Genomic DNA, 19,726 nt, shown 5'->3' with positions numbered 1-19,726 from the left:
ACATAGTGTCGGCCCAGATCCAGCCCACATCTGACATAGTGTCGGCCCAGACCCGGCCCACATCTGACATAGTGTCGGCCCAGACCCGGCCCACATGTGTCCTCGTCTGATTCAGAGATTTCGTCCAGGAGAAATTGGCATCGTTTAAATTCTTTGCAGCAGATGGACTCTATCTCTGTGTTCGTAGTTGCATAGTGAGATCACCGGCGCCACCAGTCCTCCCCCAGCTCGAGCCAGTCTGGGCTTCTCGTCCGCGACAGGCAGGTCTTCTGCCTCGGCTGCTCTTCGCTATGCGGCTCGTAAAGGTAGCCACAAACACCTGATTCGAGCATCAGATTTCCGAAATCCTCTTCTTCTACATCATATTGAGTAACGTTACCCTCCGCTATTGTCATATCTTCACAGCTGGCTCCACAGTGCCTGTTAGCTTAGCTTCCAAACAAGATGGAGGATATTGCTTTTAGTTTCAGAAAAGTGAAGTCCCACCCACTGATCTGTAATAGGCCTGTAGCGTGAGCGGGTCCCGCCCCCTGGAATAATGAGGAGCTAGTGTTTGTAGTCTCTACACTTTTCAATGAAATGTGACTTCCTGCTTATTATGACGCAAAATGATGATTTTTACGTCATAATAAGCAGGAAGTAAAACACTTAAATCCTTATTTCTCCCATCTCAGGGAAAAATTAATGAAAAATCCACGTTTATTATAATATATGACTGGGTTTCTAACAATACAAAGCTTAATGCAAATGGGTGAAGTGTCCCTTTAACTAACAGCTAACTTAACTTACTCAACTAACAGCTAACTTACTAACTTAACTAACAGCTAACTTAACTAACTTACCTATAGATCACTTCAGTAAAGAACAAGGTGACATCCGAGTTTGAATTCAGGTATTTAAAAAAGCTCCAAAAAGAGATGTTCTTCTATTTTTAAAGATTGCCATTACATAACCGGCCAGAATAACCTTCGTACCCGCCACGCTCGAGTTTAATCGAGGTTAGGGTTAAATAAAAATACTAAAAAATAAGAGCTGTAAACACATCGCAGGCCTGATCTGTTTCGGCATGAGTGCAGAAGAGACCCCTGTGGTTGCATATCTGCCGTATGTATTACATCTAATGTTAGGTCGTACACAATATAGACTGTAATAAAGAGGGTCGTGCACAACACAGCTTCACTGACCCGAACAGCGGCTCGGCCGGACGTCTTCACTCTTCAGCGGGAGACACTTCAGACGACGCATCACGTGAACCTCATCCACCAACCAGAAAGCTGCTGTTACCGTGGAGATCACCAAAATAAACAATAGTTCACTGCATAATTAACTGTACATATTTTTAAATAAACTGTTATTTAGAATATATATATAAATATTTAGTAAGTTTTAACATGATTGTGTGGTGCTTAAACTAAAGAGTATGGAAAACTGAGACTATTTTGTATGTGAATTAATTTTTGTTTATTAGAAATTCATAAAAAAATAAATAAAAAATAAATGTAACTCAATTGTCATGTTAGGAAAATATATATTTAGTTCAGGTCAAATGGATTTTGGAATTTGTAAATGATTGAATTTTGTGAACACTGCTGAAAACTAAATGCTATATTTATTAATTATTTATCATTTTTTCTGGACATAGCTTTTTTCACTGACTCAGAAGTCAATTCATATTATTATTATTATTATGATAAATTATTAAAATCATTACATCTCTTTCGTAGTTTTGATAACTGCACCATCCATGGACAACACTTTAAACTGTTTTATTTCTCCCGTGAAAAATTGTGGTGGTGTGGGTGTGGGTGTGGGTGTGGGTGTGGGTGTGGGTGTGGGTGTGGGGGTGGGGGGGGTGGACAATCCTTGAACATATAGTAGCGGCCTAAATACTTATAATTGTCCAGTACACACAGTATGGCCCATAATCGCTTCACTGATCTGGGCCACACACCTCCCGTGCACAATCGGCCCAGATGTTCTCTGCCGTCATGCAGTGCCATCAGCCATCACTGCCACACCTGCCCACAGTGGGCTGACATGATGAGGCCACATCTGGGCCAAGTCTGTTTGCTGTGTGTGTGTGTGTGTGTGTGTGTGAGTGAGAAAAAGGTATCGTTCTCATTCTGCTTCAGTGTGTGTGTGTGTGTGTGTGTGTCAGACACTCATGTGTGTTTCTTCTCCTCACAGACGCCGCTGCCGCACAGGAACACACACAGAAACAGGAGAAACACACACAGAAACAGGAGAAACACACACAGAAACGGGAGAAACACACACTGAAACGGGAGACGCCTGCGCCGGAGACCATGGATGTGGAGTAACACTGAGTTTATGATCGGACTCATATTCATAATCCTCTTCTGTCTTCAGACACGAGAGAGCGAGTCGATCATGAGCTTCACTAATGTCCTCGTTACAGCCTCAGTCTGTCATCAGTCAGTGTGTGTGTGTGTGTTTATCATTATATTGACCTAATCAAGCAGAATACCGTCACATGGACTTCAGAGTTCACATTAATATGATGATTTGCTGCTTAAGAAACATTTGTTATCAATGTTGATCACAAGAATAAAATACAGTTCACTATATTCACATAGAAAACATATTTTTCATTGTAATATTTCACTGTTTTTACTGTATTGCAATCAATTGTATGCTATAAAAACAATAAAAACCTTAATAATGTTCATATATAGCTTGACTGTTGCTCAAACAGAGCGTTAGCGCTTGTAACGCCACGGTCATGGGTTCGACTCCCAGGGAAAGCAAGAACTGATAAGAATTTAAAAATGTGTAGCTTGAAATGCAAAGTTGCGTTGGATAAAAGCGTCTGCCAAATGCATAAATGTTCACATATATTACAGCAGCGTGTGTCGCCCTCTAGTGCTGCGCATGCGCAACTGCAGCATCAAACAACATGCGCGCGCGCGTCACACTCTAGAGTTCACCGCTTTATTTGTTTCGCCATACGTGTATTTATCAGTGTGAATTTACCTGACTTACTTTAATGCCAATACACCCAAACGTATTTGTGTAACTTTAAAAAATAAATAATACTCTGTAAAAGCGGCTGCAGATGCGCTTCATGTTTCTGACCAGCAGACGGAAGTAACGCGCACACAAACAGCGCTTCCGGTGACTCACCTTCTCTGCGGAATCATGGGTAATGAAGTCTTTCACCAGGGCTTCAACCTGGCAAAAACTATTGGGTTATTTAAAAATAATAATAATAATGCGGGCTGACGGCTTCAACAAAAGCATAAATCATCGACTAATCTCGGAGCTCACAGTAGGGCTGTCTTTAAATGTTTATAAGTTAGTGTTAAAAATGAATTCCCCTACGGAGAAAATGAATGGAATGACTGTTAATATTTTCGATTAAATGCACTAATACATTTTCGAAAAAGTATATTACTTCTAATAACAATAACAATATTAAAACGCATGGAAGATAGCGCTCTTCTGTTCACTTACGTTTCTATCATCGTCATTTCAAGAAATGCCCTCCAATATTATTATTATTTTTTAATCCAACCTTGATTTGTTCTGTATTCTTGTTCTCTGTAATGTTGTATCATTGTAAACATTAAGTTTTGCAAATAAAACAAATTAAAACAGGAAGCTGTGTGATGTTTTCTTCGCTGTCGTCACTCTCTCAGGTGATGCGCTTGTGTGTCGCCCTCTAGTGCTGCGCATGCGCTACTGCAGCATCGACAACACAATGCGCGTGCACGCCACATTTAAGAGTTCACAGTGACACTTACAAGCATTAGAGCCGCTGAAGGATGAGTGAGGGAATCAGCGCTTAATGAATGAATGAATGATCTTCGTTGTGCTCATTTACTGCTGTTGAACATTTAGATTTGTGTGCATCACAGATCAGTGTGTGTGTGTGTGTGTGTGTGTGTGTGTGTGCGTGCGTGTGTGTGTGTGTGACAGCATCATCAGCATCAGCATCATCATCATCATCCCGCGGAGGACAAAGACACAGAAATGGGTCACTGATCTGATGGTAAGTGCCTGATCTCCACCATTGCTGAAGCTTCTCTGTGTTCAGATAAAGAGATTCTCGCGTCTGAATGTGTTCGTGTTCGAGAATCGACTCTGTTCGTGTGATTCTGTGGGAGTTTCAGGGGTTTTCTCGACACATTCGCTCCAGATAACGGGACATTTACGCACTCGCTCACTGCCTCCTGCGGGTCGGGTCGATTCAGCGAATAAAATCAGCAATTGATGTGTTTAATTTCGCACTATATAACTAACGTGAGTTTAATAATAAGAACATCGGCGGTTTCCAGGTGTTTTGTGTTTCATAAGGATTGCATCACGACACACACCGGACACTGTTCCAGTGATGCTCAGTCTCCATGGCGACCAGCATCAGCATCAGCACCATCACATCATCATCTTCATCCTCTTCATCACACACACGTCTGAATCACAGAGGCTTCGCAGTTTGTGCTCTACACACTGCATGAGTGTATGGATAACGTGCTAATGAATAATCGGCCCTGCTGATAGCAGAGGTGACGGTGTGTGTGATTGTGTTGTGCTTTTATAACGTTCTGTGATAAACGTTCCTCTACAGGGATCAAAGGTTTGCCTGCCGGAGATTCAGAGTGAGTGTGTGTGAGTGTGTGTGTGTGTGTGTGTGTGTGATCTGTGAACCCCAATGACTGGAAGGAATCAGATGGAGATCAGCCTTCACACGCTCAGCATCGGTCAGTCAGCTCTTTATTATCTGCTATGATCCTTAATCACTTTTTGCTCATATTTATTAACATATTGAGTTATTATTTTGACAACATAAAACATTCAGTCTGAAAGGCCACGAGCAGCGTCTATAATCAGTAAATGCTGTAAACTTAATATAATGTGATCTTACAACAAATATCTCAGCGAACAGGAAACATTCTCAAAGTTACGATCAAACGTTCTTCCAGTAACATTAATAGAGCGTTTGTTCAGTGTTATCTGGTCTTTAATAATGTTCTCTGAACGTTAGAACAAAATCATGGATCAGGGAATGTTTCTTCTGGAATGTTTCAGTTGGATGTTTGTTTTTAAATGTAACGTTTTTTAAATGTTTCTTCTTGTTTCAGAACGTTCAGATTCAAAAGTAACGTTCCATAATGTCTGAAGAATGATACATGTCACTGTTCCCGTAACGTTCACAGAACCAAGAAGAAACGCTTTTAAAACATTTAAACGTTTTCAACGTTCAGAAATAATATTTTCAAACGTTCTTCTGCTTGTTAGTTCCTCACTGTTTGTTACAAATCATTGTGAACTATGATGAAAAAACAAAATACTGTTTTATTTTCAGTTATTGCAGCAATAATCAGTGCACATTGACCTTGATATTTTCCATGTGTTTGTGATATATACAGTGTTTTCTGGTGTGTTTCACAAGAGCTGATGACTGATCGAGCTCTTTGGACTTCAGTTGTGTCTATAAAGAGGACTGATCAGATAAGGTGTTCTGGTTTTCTCAGGTGTGTGAGGACGAACGCTTCTCTTCCTCAGTTCCTCGATCCCGTCATCATCATCATGCGCGTGAGCTCGGGTCGGATCCGGGCCTCGGTGTCGGTCCTGCTCGCGTGTCTCGTCCTGCAGGCCTGCGGGGCCCCGGAGCCCGACAGAGACACCTGCTACTCTCGCCAGCACCGAGACGTGGCCGTGAACACTCGCGTGGCTCTGGATCAGGAGGGAACCGTGATGGAGGCGCGAGCGAAGCCGTCGGAGAAAGACTGCATACTCACCTGTTGCTCTGAGGACCTGAGGCCAGGTAATGTGTTCTTCTCACACCTGAGGACCTGAGGCCAGGTAATGTGTTCTTCTCACACCTGAGGACCTGAGGCCAGGTAATGTGTTCCTCTCACACCTGAGGACCTGAGGACAGCTATCAGGGCTCCAGACTAACTGGCTTTGGAAGCGACACATAATTCTGTATTATGAATTTTTAAGGCCAGACAAGTAATTTGAAAATAGAAAATAGCTAATAAGCCCATAAGCGTCCTCTGCAGCCACCTACTGGTTATAATGGTAATTCATTTATTTTTATTTTTAAATAAGTGTGAGTTTATCTTTATCTTGAAATGTTTAGTTTTATAAATGGGGACAATCTTTGAAGGATGAACAAAAAAATGTTTTGGTCATCGCATTAAAAATAAATGCTACGAGTGTTACTACAGTGAGTGCTACTACAGTGAGTGTTACTACAGTGAGTGTTACTACAGTGAGTGTTACTACAGTGAGTGTTACTACAGTGAGTGTTACTACAGTTAGTGTTACTACAGTGAGTGCTACTACAGTGAGTGCTACTACAGTGAGTGTTACTACAGTGAGTGCTACTACAGTGAGTGCTACTACAGTGAGTGTTACTACAGTTAGTGTTACTACAGTGAGTGTGTTACTACAGTGAGTGTTACTACAGTGAGTGCTACTACAGTGAGTGCTACTACAGTGAGTGCTACTACAGTGAGTGCTACTACAGTGAGTGCTACTACAGTGAGTGTTACTACAGTTAGTGCTACTACAGTGAGTGCTACTACAGTGAGTGTTACTACAGTGAGTGCTACTACAGTTAGTGCTACTACAGTGAGTGCTACTACAGTGAGTGTTACTACAGTGAGTGTTACTACAGTGAGTGTGTTACTACAGTGAGTGCTACTACAGTGAGTGCTACTACAGTGAGTGTTACTACAGTGAGTGTTACTACAGTGAGTGTTACTACAGTTAGTGTTACTACAGTGAGTGCTACTACAGTGAGTGTTACTACAGTGAGTGCTACTACAGTGAGTGTTACTACAGTTAGTGTTACTACAGTGAGTGCTACTACAGTGAGTGCTACTACAGTGAGTGTTACTACAGTTAGTGTTACTACAGTGAGTGCTACTAGTGAGTGCTACTACAGTGAGTGTTACTACAGTGAGTGCTACTACAGTGAGTGTTACTACAGTTAGTGTTACTACAGTGAGTGCTACTAGTGAGTGCTACTACAGTGAGTGTTACTACAGTGAGTGCTACTACAGTGAGTGTTACTACAGTGAGTGTTACTACAGTTAGTGTTACTACAGTGAGTGTTACTACAGTGAGTGTTACTACAGTGAGTGTTACTACAGTTAGTGTTACTACAGTGAGTGCTACTACAGTGAGTGTTACTACAGTGAGTGCTACTACAGTGAGTGTTACTACAGTTAGTGTTACTACAGTGAGTGCTACTACAGTGAGTGCTACTACAGTTAGTGTTACTACAGTGAGTGTTACTACAGTGAGTGTTACTACAGTGAGTGTTACTACAGTGAGTGTTACTACAGTGAGTGCTACTACAGTGAGTGCTACTACAGTGAGTGCTACTACAGTGAGTGCTACTACAGTGAGTGCTACTACAGTGAGTGTTACTACAGTGAGTGCTACTACAGTGAGTGTTACTACAGTGAGTGCTACTACAGTGAGTGTTACTACAGTGAGTGCTACTACAGTGAGTGCTACTACAGTTAGTGTTACTACAGTGAGTGCTACTACAGTGAGTGTTACTACAGTGAGTGTTACTACAGTGAGTGCTACTACAGTGAGTGTTACTACAGTGAGTGCTACTACAGTGAGTGCTACTACAGTTAGTGTTACTACAGTGAGTGCTACTACAGTGAGTGCTACTACAGTGAGTGCTACTACAGTGAGTGTTACTACAGTGAGTGTTACTACAGTTAGTGTTACTACAGTGAGTGCTACTACAGTGAGTGTTACTACAGTGAGTGTTACTACAGTGAGTGCTACTACAGTGAGTGTTACTACAGTTAGTGTGTTACTACAGTGAGTGCTACTACAGTGAGTGCTACTACAGTGAGTGTTACTACAGTGAGTGTTACTACAGTTAGTGTTACTACAGTGAGTGCTACTACAGTGAGTGTTACTACAGTGAGTGTTACTACAGTTAGTGCTACTACAGTTAGTGCTACTACAGTGAGTGCTACTACAGTGAGTGTTACTACAGTGAGTGTTACTACAGTGAGTGTGTTACTACAGTGAGTGCTACTACAGTGAGTGCTACTACAGTGAGTGTTACTACAGTGAGTGTTACTACAGTTAGTGTTACTACAGTGAGTGTTACTACAGTGAGTGTTACTACAGTGAGTGTTACTACAGTGAGTGTTACTACAGTTAGTGTTACTACAGTTAGTGTAACTACAGTGAGTGTTACTACAGTGAGTGCTACTACAGTGAGTGTTACTACAGTGAGTGTTACTACAGTGAGTGTTACTACAGTGAGTGTTACTACAGTTAGTGTTACTACAGTTAGTGTAACTACAGTGAGTGTTACTACAGTGAGTGCTACTACAGTGAGTGTTACTACAGTGAGTGCTACTACAGTGAGTGTTACTACAGTGAGTGTTACTACAGTGAGTGTTACTACAGTGAGTGTTACTACAGTTAGTGTTACTACAGTTAGTGTAACTACAGTGAGTGTTACTACAGTGAGTGTTACTACAGTGAGTGTTACTACAGTGAGTGTTACTACAGTTAGTGTAACTACAGTGAGTGTTACTACAGTTAGTGTAACTACAGTGAGTGTTACTACAGTTAGTGTTACTACAGTTAGTGTAACTACAGTGAGTGTTACTACAGTGAGTGTTACTACAGTTAGTGTTACTACAGTGAGTGCTACTACAGTGAGTGCTACGAGTGTTACTACAGTTAGTGTTACTACAGTGAGTGCTACTACAGTTAGTGTTATTACAGTGAGTGTTACTACAGTTAGTGTTACTACAGTTAGTGTTACTAGTTAGTTACTACAGTGAGTGTTACTACAGTTAGTGTTACTACAGTGAGTCTACAGTGAGTGTTACTACAGTGAGTGCTACTACAGTGAGTGCTACTACAGTTAGTGTTACTAGTTAGTTACTACAGTGAGTGTTACTACAGTTAGTGTTACTACAGTGAGTCTACAGTGAGTGTTACTACAGTGAGTGTTACTACAGTTAGTGTTACTACAGTGAGTCTACAGTGAGTGTTACTACAGTGAGTGCTACTACAGTGAGTGCTACTACAGTTAGTGTTACTACAGTTAGTGTTACTAGTTAGTTACTACAGTGAGTGTTACTACAGTGAGTGTTACTACAGTTAGTGTTACTACAGTGAGTGTTACTACAGTGAGTGTTACTACAGTGAGTGTTACTACAGTTAGTGTTACTACAGTGAGTGTTACTACAGTGAGTGCTACTACAGTGAGTGTTACTACAGTGATTGCTACTACAGTGAGTGCTACTACAGTTAGTGTTACTACAGTTAGTGTTACTAGTTAGTTACTACAGTGAGTGTTACTACAGTTAGTGTTACTACAGTTAGTGCTACTACAGTGAGTGCTACTACAGTGAGTGTTACTACAGTGAGTGTTACTACAGTGAGTGTTACTACAGTGAGTGCTACTACAGTGAGTGCTACTACAGTGAGTGTTACTACAGTGAGTGCTACTATAGTGAGTGTTACTACAGTGAGTCTACAGTGAGTGTTACTACAGTTAGTGTTACTACAGTGAGTGCTACTATAGTGAGTGTTACTACAGTGAGTCTACAGTGAGTGTTACTACAGTTAGTGTTACTACAGTGAGTCTACAGTGAGTGCTACTACAGTGAGTGCTACTACAGTGAGTGCTACTACAGTTAGTGTTACTACAGTTAGTGTTACTAGTTAGTTACTACAGTGAGTGTTACTACAGTTAGTGTTACTACAGTTAGTGCTACTACAGTGAGTGCTACTACAGTGAGTGTTACTACAGTGAGTCTACAGTGAGTGTTACTACAGTTAGTGTTACTACAGTAAGTGTTACTACAGTGAGTGTTACTACAGTGAGTGTTACTACAGTGAGTGCTACTACAGTGAGTGTTACTACAGTTAGTGTTACTACAGTTAGTGTTACTACAGTGAGTCTACAGTGAGTGTTACTACAGTGAGTGTTACTACAGTTAGTGTTACTACAGTTAGTGTTACTACAGTGAGTCTACAGTGAGTGTTACTACAGTGAGTGCTACTACAGTTAGTGTTACTACAGTTAGTGTTACTAGTTAGTTACTACAGTGAGTGTTACTACAGTGAGTGTTACTACAGTTAGTGCTACTACAGTGAGTGCTACTACAGTGAGTGTTACTACAGTGAGTCTACAGTGAGTGTTACTACAGTTAGTGTTACTACAGTAAGTGTTACTACAGTGAGTGTTACTACAGTGAGTGTTACTACAGTGAGTGCTACTACAGTGAGTGTTACTACAGTTAGTGTTACTACAGTTAGTGTTACTACAGTGAGTCTACAGTGAGTGTTACTACAGTGAGTGTTACTACAGTTTGTGTTACTACAGTTAGTGCTACTACAGTGAGTGTTAGTGTTACTACAGTGAGTGCTACTACAGTGAGTGCTACTACAGTGAGTGCTACTACAGTTAGTGTTACTACAGTTAGTGTTACTACAGTGAGTGTTAGTGTTACTACAGTGAGTGCTACTACAATGAGTGCTACTACAGTGAGTGCTACTACAGTTAGTGTTACTACAGTTAGTGTTACTAGTTAGTTACTACAGTGAGTGTTACTACAGTTATTGTTACTACAGTTAGTGCTACTACAGTGAGTGTTACTACAGTTAGTGTTACTACAGTGAGTGTTACTACAGTGAGTGTTACTACAGTTAGTGCTACTACAGTGATTGCTACTACAGTGAGTGCTACTAGTGAGTGCTACTACAGTGAGTGTTACTACAGTGAGTGTTACTACAGTGAGTGTTACTACAGTGAGTGTTACTACAGTGAGTGTTACTACAGTGAGTGCTACTACAGTTAGTGTTACTACAGTGAGTGTTACTACAGTTAGTGCTACTACAGTGAGTGTTACTACAGTGAGTGCTACTATAGTGAGTGTTACTACAGTGAGTGTTACTACAGTGAGTGTTACTACAGTGAGTGTTATTACAGTGAGTGTTACTACAGTGAGTGTTACTACAGTGAGTGCTACTACAGTGAGTGTTACTACAGTGAGTGTTACTACAGTTAGTGTTACTACAGTGAGTGTTACTACAGTGAGTGTTACTATAGTGAGTGTTACTACAGTGAGTGTTACTACAGTGAGTGTTACTACAGTGAGTGTTATTACAGTGAGTGTTACTACAGTGAGTGTTACTACAGTGAGTGCTACTACAGTGAGTGTTACTACAGTGAGTGTTACTACAGTTAGTGTTACTACAGTGAGTGTTACTACAGTGAGTGTTACTATAGTGAGTGTTACTACAGTGAGTGTTACTACAGTGAGTGTTACTACAGTGAGTGTTACTACAGTGAGTGCTACTACAGTGAGTGCTACTACAGTGAGTGTTACTACAGTGAGTGCTACTACAGTGAGTGTTACTACAGTGAGTGCTACTATAGTGAGTGTTACTACAGTGAGTGTTACTACAGTGAGTGTTACTACAGTGAGTGTTACTACAGTGAGTGTTACTATAGTGAGTGTTACTACAGTGAGTGTTACTACAGTGAGTGTTACTACAGTGAGTGCTACTACAGTGAGTGTTATTACAGTGAGTGTTACTACAGTTAGTGTTACTACAGTGAGTGTTACTACAGTGAGTGTTACTATAGTGAGTGTTACTACAGTGAGTGTTACTACAGTGAGTGTTACTACAGTTAGTGTTACTACAGTGAGTGCTACTACAGTGAGTGCTACTACAGTGAGTGTTACTACAGTGAGTGCTACTACAGTGAGTGTTACTACAGTGAGTGCTACTATAGTGAGTGTTACTACAGTGAGTGTTACTACAGTGAGTGTAACTACAGTGAGTGCTACTACAGTGAGTGCTACTACAGTTAGTGTTACTACAGTGAGTGTTACTACAGTGAGTGTTACTACAGTTAGTGTTACTACAGTGAGTGTTACTACAGTGAGTGCTACTACAGTTAGTGTTACTACAGTGAGTGTTACTACAGTGAGTGTTACTACAGTGAGTGCTACTACAGTTAGTGTTACTACAGTGAGTGTTACTACAGTTAGTGTTACTACAGTGAGTGTTACTACAGTTAGTGCTACTACAGTGAGTGTTACTACAGTGAGTGCTACTACAGTGAGTGTTACTACAGTGAGTGCTACTATAGTGAGTGTTACTACAGTGAGTGTTACTACAGTGAGTGTTACTACAGTGAGTGTTACTACAGTGAGTGTTACTACAGTGAGTGCTACTACAGTTAGTGTTACTACAGTGAGTGTTACTACAGTGAGTGTTACTACAGTTAGTGTTACTACAGTGAGTGTTACTACAGTGAGTGCTACTACAGTTAGTGTTACTACAGTGAGTGTTACTACAGTTAGTGTTACTACAGTGAGTGCTACTACAGTTAGTGTTACTACAGTGAGTGCTACTACAGTTAGTGTTACTACAGTAAACCCATGGTGAATGTTGCTGATCTGTGGACATGAAGCCTTATATAACTTGTTCATTCATGGCACAGCGTTTCTCCTGGTTTGATCAGCGCTGTTGATCTGATATCTATGGCTTATAACAGAGAACTCTCGCAACAATGTTATTAATTCTGTGGTGAATTTGATGGATTTCTTCACCGTCCTCTTCCCGCAGGGGTGAAGTGTAACCTGGTGGTGTATAACCCACCGGCCCGGCCCGGGGATCAGAACTGCCTGCTGTTCCACTGTCTGAGCGAGAGGGACTGTCCGCTGATGCCGGCCAGCTCTGGAATCAACACCTACAACATATTCAAGGGTGAGAGCAACATCAACAACAACAAGAGCTGAGGCCAAATCACAGCAGATCTGTGTTTAAAGTATTAGTTCACTTCATAAATAAAATTTCCTGATAATTTACTCTCCTCACGTCATCCAAGATGTCTTTCTTTCTTCAGGTTTTTGAGAAAAACATTCCAGGATTTTCCTCCATATAGTGACTTCAATGGGGTCAAGTCTCGACACGATCCAGCCGAGGAATTAGAGTCTCATCTAGACAAACCAGCGGACATTTTAGAACAAAATAGACATTTATATACTTTTAACCACAAATGCTGGTCTTGTACTAGCTGTGATGCGCCACACATTATGTAATCAGGTTGAAAGGTCAAGCGTGACGTAGGCGTAAGTACAGACCTAGTGTTTACAAAGCCCTAGTGTGCAAAGACAAAGTCAAACGCCATTTAAAAAAAAAAAAGCTAAAACAATAATGTCGGACGATTTTGAAGTTGGAGGAGAAACTGAGATGGAGTTTTTCACTCTACTCTACATTTTCCGCCTACGTCCGGATAGAGACTTTGAAGCTGCACTGAAACTGCAATTTGGACCTTCAACCCATTGGACCCCATTGAAGACACTATATGGAGAAAATTTATTTCTTTTCCACTGAAGAAAGAAAGACGTGAACATCTTAGATGACGTGGGGAGAGTAAATTATCAGGAAATTTTAATTCTGAAGTGAACTAATACTTTAAAGCTCTTCATTGGCTTGATTGTGTTTACATACTACACAGCCAAAGCATTATACACTACAAAAAGCTTGCAAAAAGATATGATTCTTTATATATAGGGTTTGAATTGATATCAAGTGCGTGTTCAGAAGACTGGTGATTTAGAGCATAGGTCTTCAACCCTGCTCCTGGAGGCCCACTGTCCTGCAGAGTTTTACTCCAACCCTAATCAAACACACCTGAACCACATTCAGTCTGTGATTTCAAGTGATCCTGAAGAGTTTGACTAGCTGGTTCAGGTGTGTTTGATTAGGGTTGGAGTAAAACTCTGCAGGACAGTGGGCCTCCAGGAGCAGGGTTGAAGACCTCTGATTTAGAGCACTACCATGTGTGAGTATTCTGGGATATGGAGTCCGGAGTCCATGTTTGAAGTCTGAGGTGCATGCTGGGAATTGTAGTCCTCTGACCTCACAGAGCCATCCGGGAGCGCTGCTTTTCTCTGGCCTATCCCTGGGACGAGAACCAATTCTGGATGATTATCATTTAACTTGTCTTGTGCTGAAATCCAACACTGTTCTTCTGGACCATATCCCTCCCAGGGATAAGATACTCCAGCTTGACATGCTTCCGATGTGAGTTCAATATGGACTTGACCAAGTATGCTGGCTGTCCTTCGATGTCTAGGGGAGATTGGGAGGGAGACATGAAATGAGGGAGCTAGACAACTGTGGCGAGGAAGTTCAAGTCTGTAGGAGACTTCACGGATTCGTTTAAGAATCTTGAAGGGCCCTATATATCTGGGAATGGGTTTCTTACAAGTATCAGGTTGTCCTGGATCTCTTGTGGCCAGCCATACTCCATCTCCAGGTTGGTATTGAGGGATGTTTTTCCAGACAGAATCTGTTGGGTTATCACTCCATGACAGTAATGGAGGCTGGTATCCAAGAACACAACAGGGAAGGAACTGGGACCAGTCTCCTGGGTTGGTAAAAGAGAATGTGCGAAGGAACCGTCCGATTTCTTGGTTTGCCAGTTCTGGCCTTTAGTTTGGGGGAGGTATCCTGACCTTAGACTCATTGTTTCCCCCTTCCTACACACGAGAAGTAAACTGTGGTCCTCTTTCACTCACGATATCCGCGGATATCCCAAAATACCTGAACACATGATTAAATAACAGTTCTGCAGTGGCAAAAGCAGAAGGCAGGTTAGGTAGAGGAATCAGACGTAAGGACTTCAAGAATCTGTCTATAACGACCAAAATAGTCATGTTACCACTGGATTCTGGTAGATCCGTGAGGAAATCAGTGGCTTTGTGGGACCGGGGACACTGAGGTTTGGGAAGAGACAGTAGGCAGAGATCCTGGTACTTTAGATCGTGCACAGATGGAGCATGACAACACAACACGCTGAATATCGGTTAGCGGGTTATTCCACCTGTACTTTCCTCTCAGTATGTGTGTTGAGTGCTTGGATGGCCAGTGTCAATGACTCTGTCACGTAAATGAAAAGTATGGAAGAGTTCGTTAGGAGGACAGGAGGCAGGTATTTGGTTTTGTGGGAAGTTTGATATTTCTTGATCCAGTTCCCAGTTTCTACTCTGCAGGCAGAGGGAAGAATAGACTCTTCACTGTTGGTATGGATGCCAGATAAAGCATCGGTATTCTTTGATCCTGGACGAAATGACAATGTGAAATGAAACCGATTGAAGAAAAGGGACCAATGGGCTTGTCTGGGGTTCAGGTGTTTAGCAGAGTGAAGATATTCTTGGTTCTTGTGGTGATTGTAAAAGGTGAAAGGATGCTCTGCCCCCTCGAGCCAATGTCGCCGTTTCTACAGAGCCAGTTTGGCTGCCAACAGTTCCCAGTTTCCAAAATCATTGTTACGCTCGTCTGGTGAAAGTTTCCTGGGAAAAAAAGCTACTGGATGAATTTGAGGTTTTTCTCCAAAACTCTGGGAAAGAATGGCGCCAACTCTACCTCAGAAGCATCTATCTCTACAACAAAGGGCTTGGAAGGATCAGGGTGTTTAAGAATGGGAGCCGTAGTGAATGCAGCTTTTAACTGAGTAATAGCTTGATCAGCACTGGAACTCCAGGATAGACGCTTTGATCCCCCTTTGAGCAAAGATGTGAGAGGATGAGCTTTGGAACTAAAGCCCCGTATGAATCTTGGTAAAAATGGGCAATTCCTAGGAATCTCTGTAGGTCTTTGCAGTTTTGAGGTGTAGGCCAGTCAACTACAGTGGGTACTTTGGATTGATCCATTGACACCCCCTCTGGACTGATGATGCATCCTAAGAAGGATATGATGTGTTGATGAAATTCACATTTCTCCCCGTTCACATATAGCTTATGTTGCGAGAGGCGCTGGAGGACTTGATCAACATGGGTCGTAAAGGAGGGTGAATACACTAGCATATCGTCTATGAAGGCAATCACAAATTGTCTTAAGTAATCTCATAGGACATCACTGATGAGACACTGGAAAACAGAGGCGGCGCTAGAGATCCCATATGGCATAACACAGCTCTCACAGTGGCCAGATGTGGTACTGAAGGCCGTCTTCCATTCATCTCCTTCACGTATGTTGAAAACTGTGCATTACGGAGCTGTTCTAGGGCAGCAGGCACTGACGGATGCCTGTATTTGACCACACATTGGTTCAAGCCCTGATAATCACTCCCTTTTTTTAACAACAAAAAAGAAACCAGCCGATGTGATGTTGCAGGTCTGAGGTACCCTTGTTGTAACGCCTCCTGTACATATTCTTCCATAGCTTTTTGTTCAGTTAAGGGAAGTGGGTAGACTTTGGTGTGTGTGTGGGGGGGGGGGGGGGGGGGGGGGTCCAGGAAACAGGAGGCAGGCCCTCACTTTGGTTTTACTGAAAGCCTCTCTCATGTCTCGATGATTATCAGGGCTCTTCACGGTGGCGCTACCTATGGTCAGCTCTGGAAACAGAAGTGATAGACCAGTGGGTGAGTTGTTTGTCTGACCAGGACAGCGCCGGGTTGTGAAGTTTCATCCAAGGAAGGCCCAGAATTTTGGTATGTTTGGGAGACTTGGTTATCAGCAGAGAAATGTATTCTTGATGAAGACCTCCTACTTGGAGGAGAAGTGGTAAGGTGCGGTGAGGCTTGGATCTTTGGTTTGGCTTGGTTTCCTGCAGCTCCTGAGTCGATTGTTGCTGTGATTTGAAAGAACAATCCCGAGTGTTATAGAGTTATAGGTGATGTGAATGCATTTCCATTAAGAGACTGGGACAGACTCACCGTTTGAGAGCGTGAAACTGGATTTCCTCTCATAGAAGGACCAGTGGGAGGACGTAGGGAACACTGTCGGAGGCGATGGCTCGACCCAAATGCACGGGCTCCACTGACATAACGGGGTTTGGACACGTCACTCGCACATTAGACGAAGGTCGATTCAGAATTAATAGGTTTAGACGGATGGCAAGATCTCTGAGTGAGTTTACCTCAGTAAGCTGAGCGAGTGGATCTCTGAGCTGAGTGAGTGAGTGGAGGCAGGGCTAATTTGCATATTCATAGAACCGCATATACTAAATGAGGCAAGGGTGTCGAGTTACATTCAAGCTATTTTAAGGCTCACAGGAAAAAATGTTTAAATATGTCATTTTGGTGATCAAAGATGAGTTTTAAGGGATACAATTATTGACTACAGGAAGACTTTAAGGGTTACCAGATCCAACTTTTGATTTTAATGTATTAGTAACTGTTGAAATAAACATCAACTAAGATTAAGAATTGCTTTAGAAGTATTTTTCTGCTTTAGAACCTTATTAGTAACCAAAATAGTATTCAAATAAAAGATTCAATTAATTCATAGACATAATGAAGATTCAAAGAATCAACATACTATAAGAAGGTGGATGGTGTTTGATTATATTGATCAAGTATTTGGTTTCTGATGGTGTTCAGCTGAAAACATTTTTTCTTGCAATTGTATTAATCTCTTCAGGTTCAACTCATCCAACGACTAAAGCGAATGGAAGAATAACAGCCAAACCTGCACCCAGTGTACAGACAAAGCTGACCACGACCACAACTCCACCGACAACAACTACAACACCAACACTGACAACACCAACACCAACACCGACAACACCAACACCAACACCCACAACAACAACAACAACACCAACACCCACAACAACAACAACAACAACAACCACCACCACCACCACAACAACAACCACCACCACAACACCAACACCAACACCACTTTCAACAACACCCGCCACACCGCCACCAACCAGCACTGAAGAACCACTGACTGGGTCAGAATCACACAAGATGCTTGTAACCGACGCTGTGACGGCCGCACCCGTTGCCAGGACAACCACACCCGTTGCCACGACAACCGCACCCGTTGCCACGACAACTACACCCGTTGCCACGACAACCACCACCACCACTACACAGTCCACCACTACAATCACAACAACAGCTAAAAGCACCAGCACTAAAGCGCCGCGGCCTCCGGTCAAACCCAACAGAGTCCGAAAACCCGGCAAACCTTCCAGACCAGAACCACATCCGGTGAAGCCCGTCAGAGCGACCGCCAGCCCGACAACCACCGGCACACACACACCAGCGACTACTACAACCACCACAAGAGCTACAACCACCACTTCAACACCCACCACAACTACAACTACAATAACAACTACAATAACAACAACTACAACAACTCTAACTACACCCGCAGCTCCGCCCGCTGAGCCCGAGACTGAGAGCGAGTCGAGGCGCCGGGGCTTCGGTTCTCCTGCCGGCGGCCCGGTTCCGGTGAAGCCCAAGGTGTCTCGGGTGATGTGGAAGAACAGCCTGGTGGCCATCGTGGTGCTCACGCTCCTCTTCCTCGTGCTCATCCTCGCTATGGTGGCCCGGAAAGCCATGGAGTCCTTCGACAGGCGGCACTACACACGCCTGGAGCTCAACGACCTGCACTACGAGGTGTAACACCACGGACAATCTGTTCCAGAGGAGCGTGCTTCCTCACGGGGAGAAAAGCTTTGTATTTTGATATATTTAGGCTGTTTTGGTTTCCACGGTTCAAGGAGAGAAATAAAAAGCAATACACTGAACTCAGGTCGCCTCAAATGATGACGTGAAGGCTGAGATCTTGAACAGCTTCGCCACTGTAAGATGTTTCTTTCTTTCTTTCTTTCTCACCAAGCGTTTCTCAGTACGAGTGTCAGCAAACGTCATTAACATGTTCTCCTGTAAGAAGCACTTCACGGGTCTGAGAGCGACTGTGTTTCACTGCGCACTAGTGTAGTCGTGCACTTGTTAGTGTGTCACATGACTGCTGGAGAGATTCCCTCACGCACTTCATGTTTCAGTGGAAGTGAACCAGTGTTTGTTTGTAATTCACTGCATCTTTCTCTACGATCGTCCAGGCGGTGGCAGAGGCCAATCGTTTATTTCACAGCATGATTCACTGAAATCTGTCCAGTTCACTCTTAAGTTCACTTTTAATCTTATTCTGCTTCGGTATTTTCTAATCTGTTAGTGTATGTTGGTGGTAAATTTTTTGGTGAGTCTTGGCTTTTACAGACACCTTGAGATTAATGTGACTGTTTTGTTTCTCTTGCAAGAAATAAAAAGGAGTCTTTTTCAATATCTACAAGGTTTCTTATTATGTTTCATCTGCACGAGTTACAGTAAACAACGACAGACAATAATGTTTCAAAAGCTCATTTAAAATCTGATCCAAACTAAATCAGAGTTTTTACTGGCCATTGTTGACGATATATAGAGAGCACAGATGTACATGTTTTTTTTTTGTTGAAGAAATTAAAACTTTTAATCATCAAGGACGCATTAAATTGATCGAAAGTGACAGTAAAGACACAGATACCCAGATAGCACACATACCCAGGCCTCATCTGGGCCAACCGTGGCATATATGGCTCAGTTCTGGTGGCACACAAAGGTCACATGGGCCACATCTGGCCCACACACCTCAAGCTGGTCTTAGTGTGAGTTGAAGGATCATGTGACACTGAAGACTGGAGTAATGATGCTGAAAACTCAGCTTTGATCTCAGGAATAAATTACACTTTACTACATATTCACATAGAAAACTAAAATAGAATATCCAGCTTCGCTATAGATAAAGCTATTGGCAAGATAAACAAACCCTTTGCATTACAGTTACATTAATTTACATTATATTACAGATACACATTATAGGCTACAGCTAACAGAAGTACATTCTAGAACATTATGCTAACATTCTCATTAAAATATGAATGAATGTTCAAAACA

At 42.3% G+C, this 19,726-nt stretch overlaps 2 protein-coding genes across 2 annotated transcripts in view; both read left to right on the top strand.

The window, feature by feature from the left end:
- Positions 1–2,687, top strand: part of c4h11orf98 (chromosome 4 C11orf98 homolog) — a 12,524-nt gene extending 9,837 nt beyond the window's left edge. The window contains exon 4 of the mRNA XM_079869761.1: positions 2,188–2,687. Coding sequence (XP_079725887.1) covers positions 2,188–2,321 — 134 coding nt within the window. The 3' untranslated portion in view covers positions 2,322–2,687. The remainder of the gene's footprint in view (positions 1–2,187) is intronic.
- A 1,019-nt stretch (positions 2,688–3,706) lies between these two features.
- On the top strand, positions 3,707–19,081 carry mansc1 (MANSC domain containing 1). Its single transcript, XM_079868131.1, has 5 exons — positions 3,707–4,012; positions 4,589–4,721; positions 5,496–5,788; positions 12,610–12,750; positions 17,415–19,081. Exons 3-5 carry the CDS (start codon positions 5,551–5,553, stop codon positions 18,413–18,415), a joined length of 1,380 nt encoding a protein of 459 aa, XP_079724257.1. The 5' UTR covers positions 3,707–4,012; positions 4,589–4,721; positions 5,496–5,550; the 3' UTR covers positions 18,416–19,081.
- The last annotated feature ends 645 nt before the right edge of the window (positions 19,082–19,726 follow it).

The sequence above is a fragment of the Squalius cephalus genome (assembly GCF_949319135.1).
Source record: "Squalius cephalus genome assembly, chromosome: 4".
NCBI lineage: Eukaryota > Metazoa > Chordata > Actinopteri > Cypriniformes > Leuciscidae > Squalius > Squalius cephalus.
The sequence above is the reverse complement of the archived record's forward strand: the minus strand, read 5'-3'. Positions and strand labels throughout refer to the sequence as shown.

Bases quoted from the DNA above. Each gene is read 5' to 3' on its own strand.
- mansc1 (XM_079868131.1), top strand. From the start codon at position 5,551: ATGCGCGTGAGCTCGGGTCGGATCCGGGCCTCGGTGTCGGTCCTGCTC. The intron at 5,789-12,609 runs GTAATGTGTTCT...CTCTTCCCGCAG, and splicing joins CTCTGAGGACCTGAGGCCAG to GGGTGAAGTGTAACCTGGTG. The intron at 12,751-17,414 runs GTGAGAGCAACA...TAATCTCTTCAG, and splicing joins CACCTACAACATATTCAAGG to GTTCAACTCATCCAACGACT.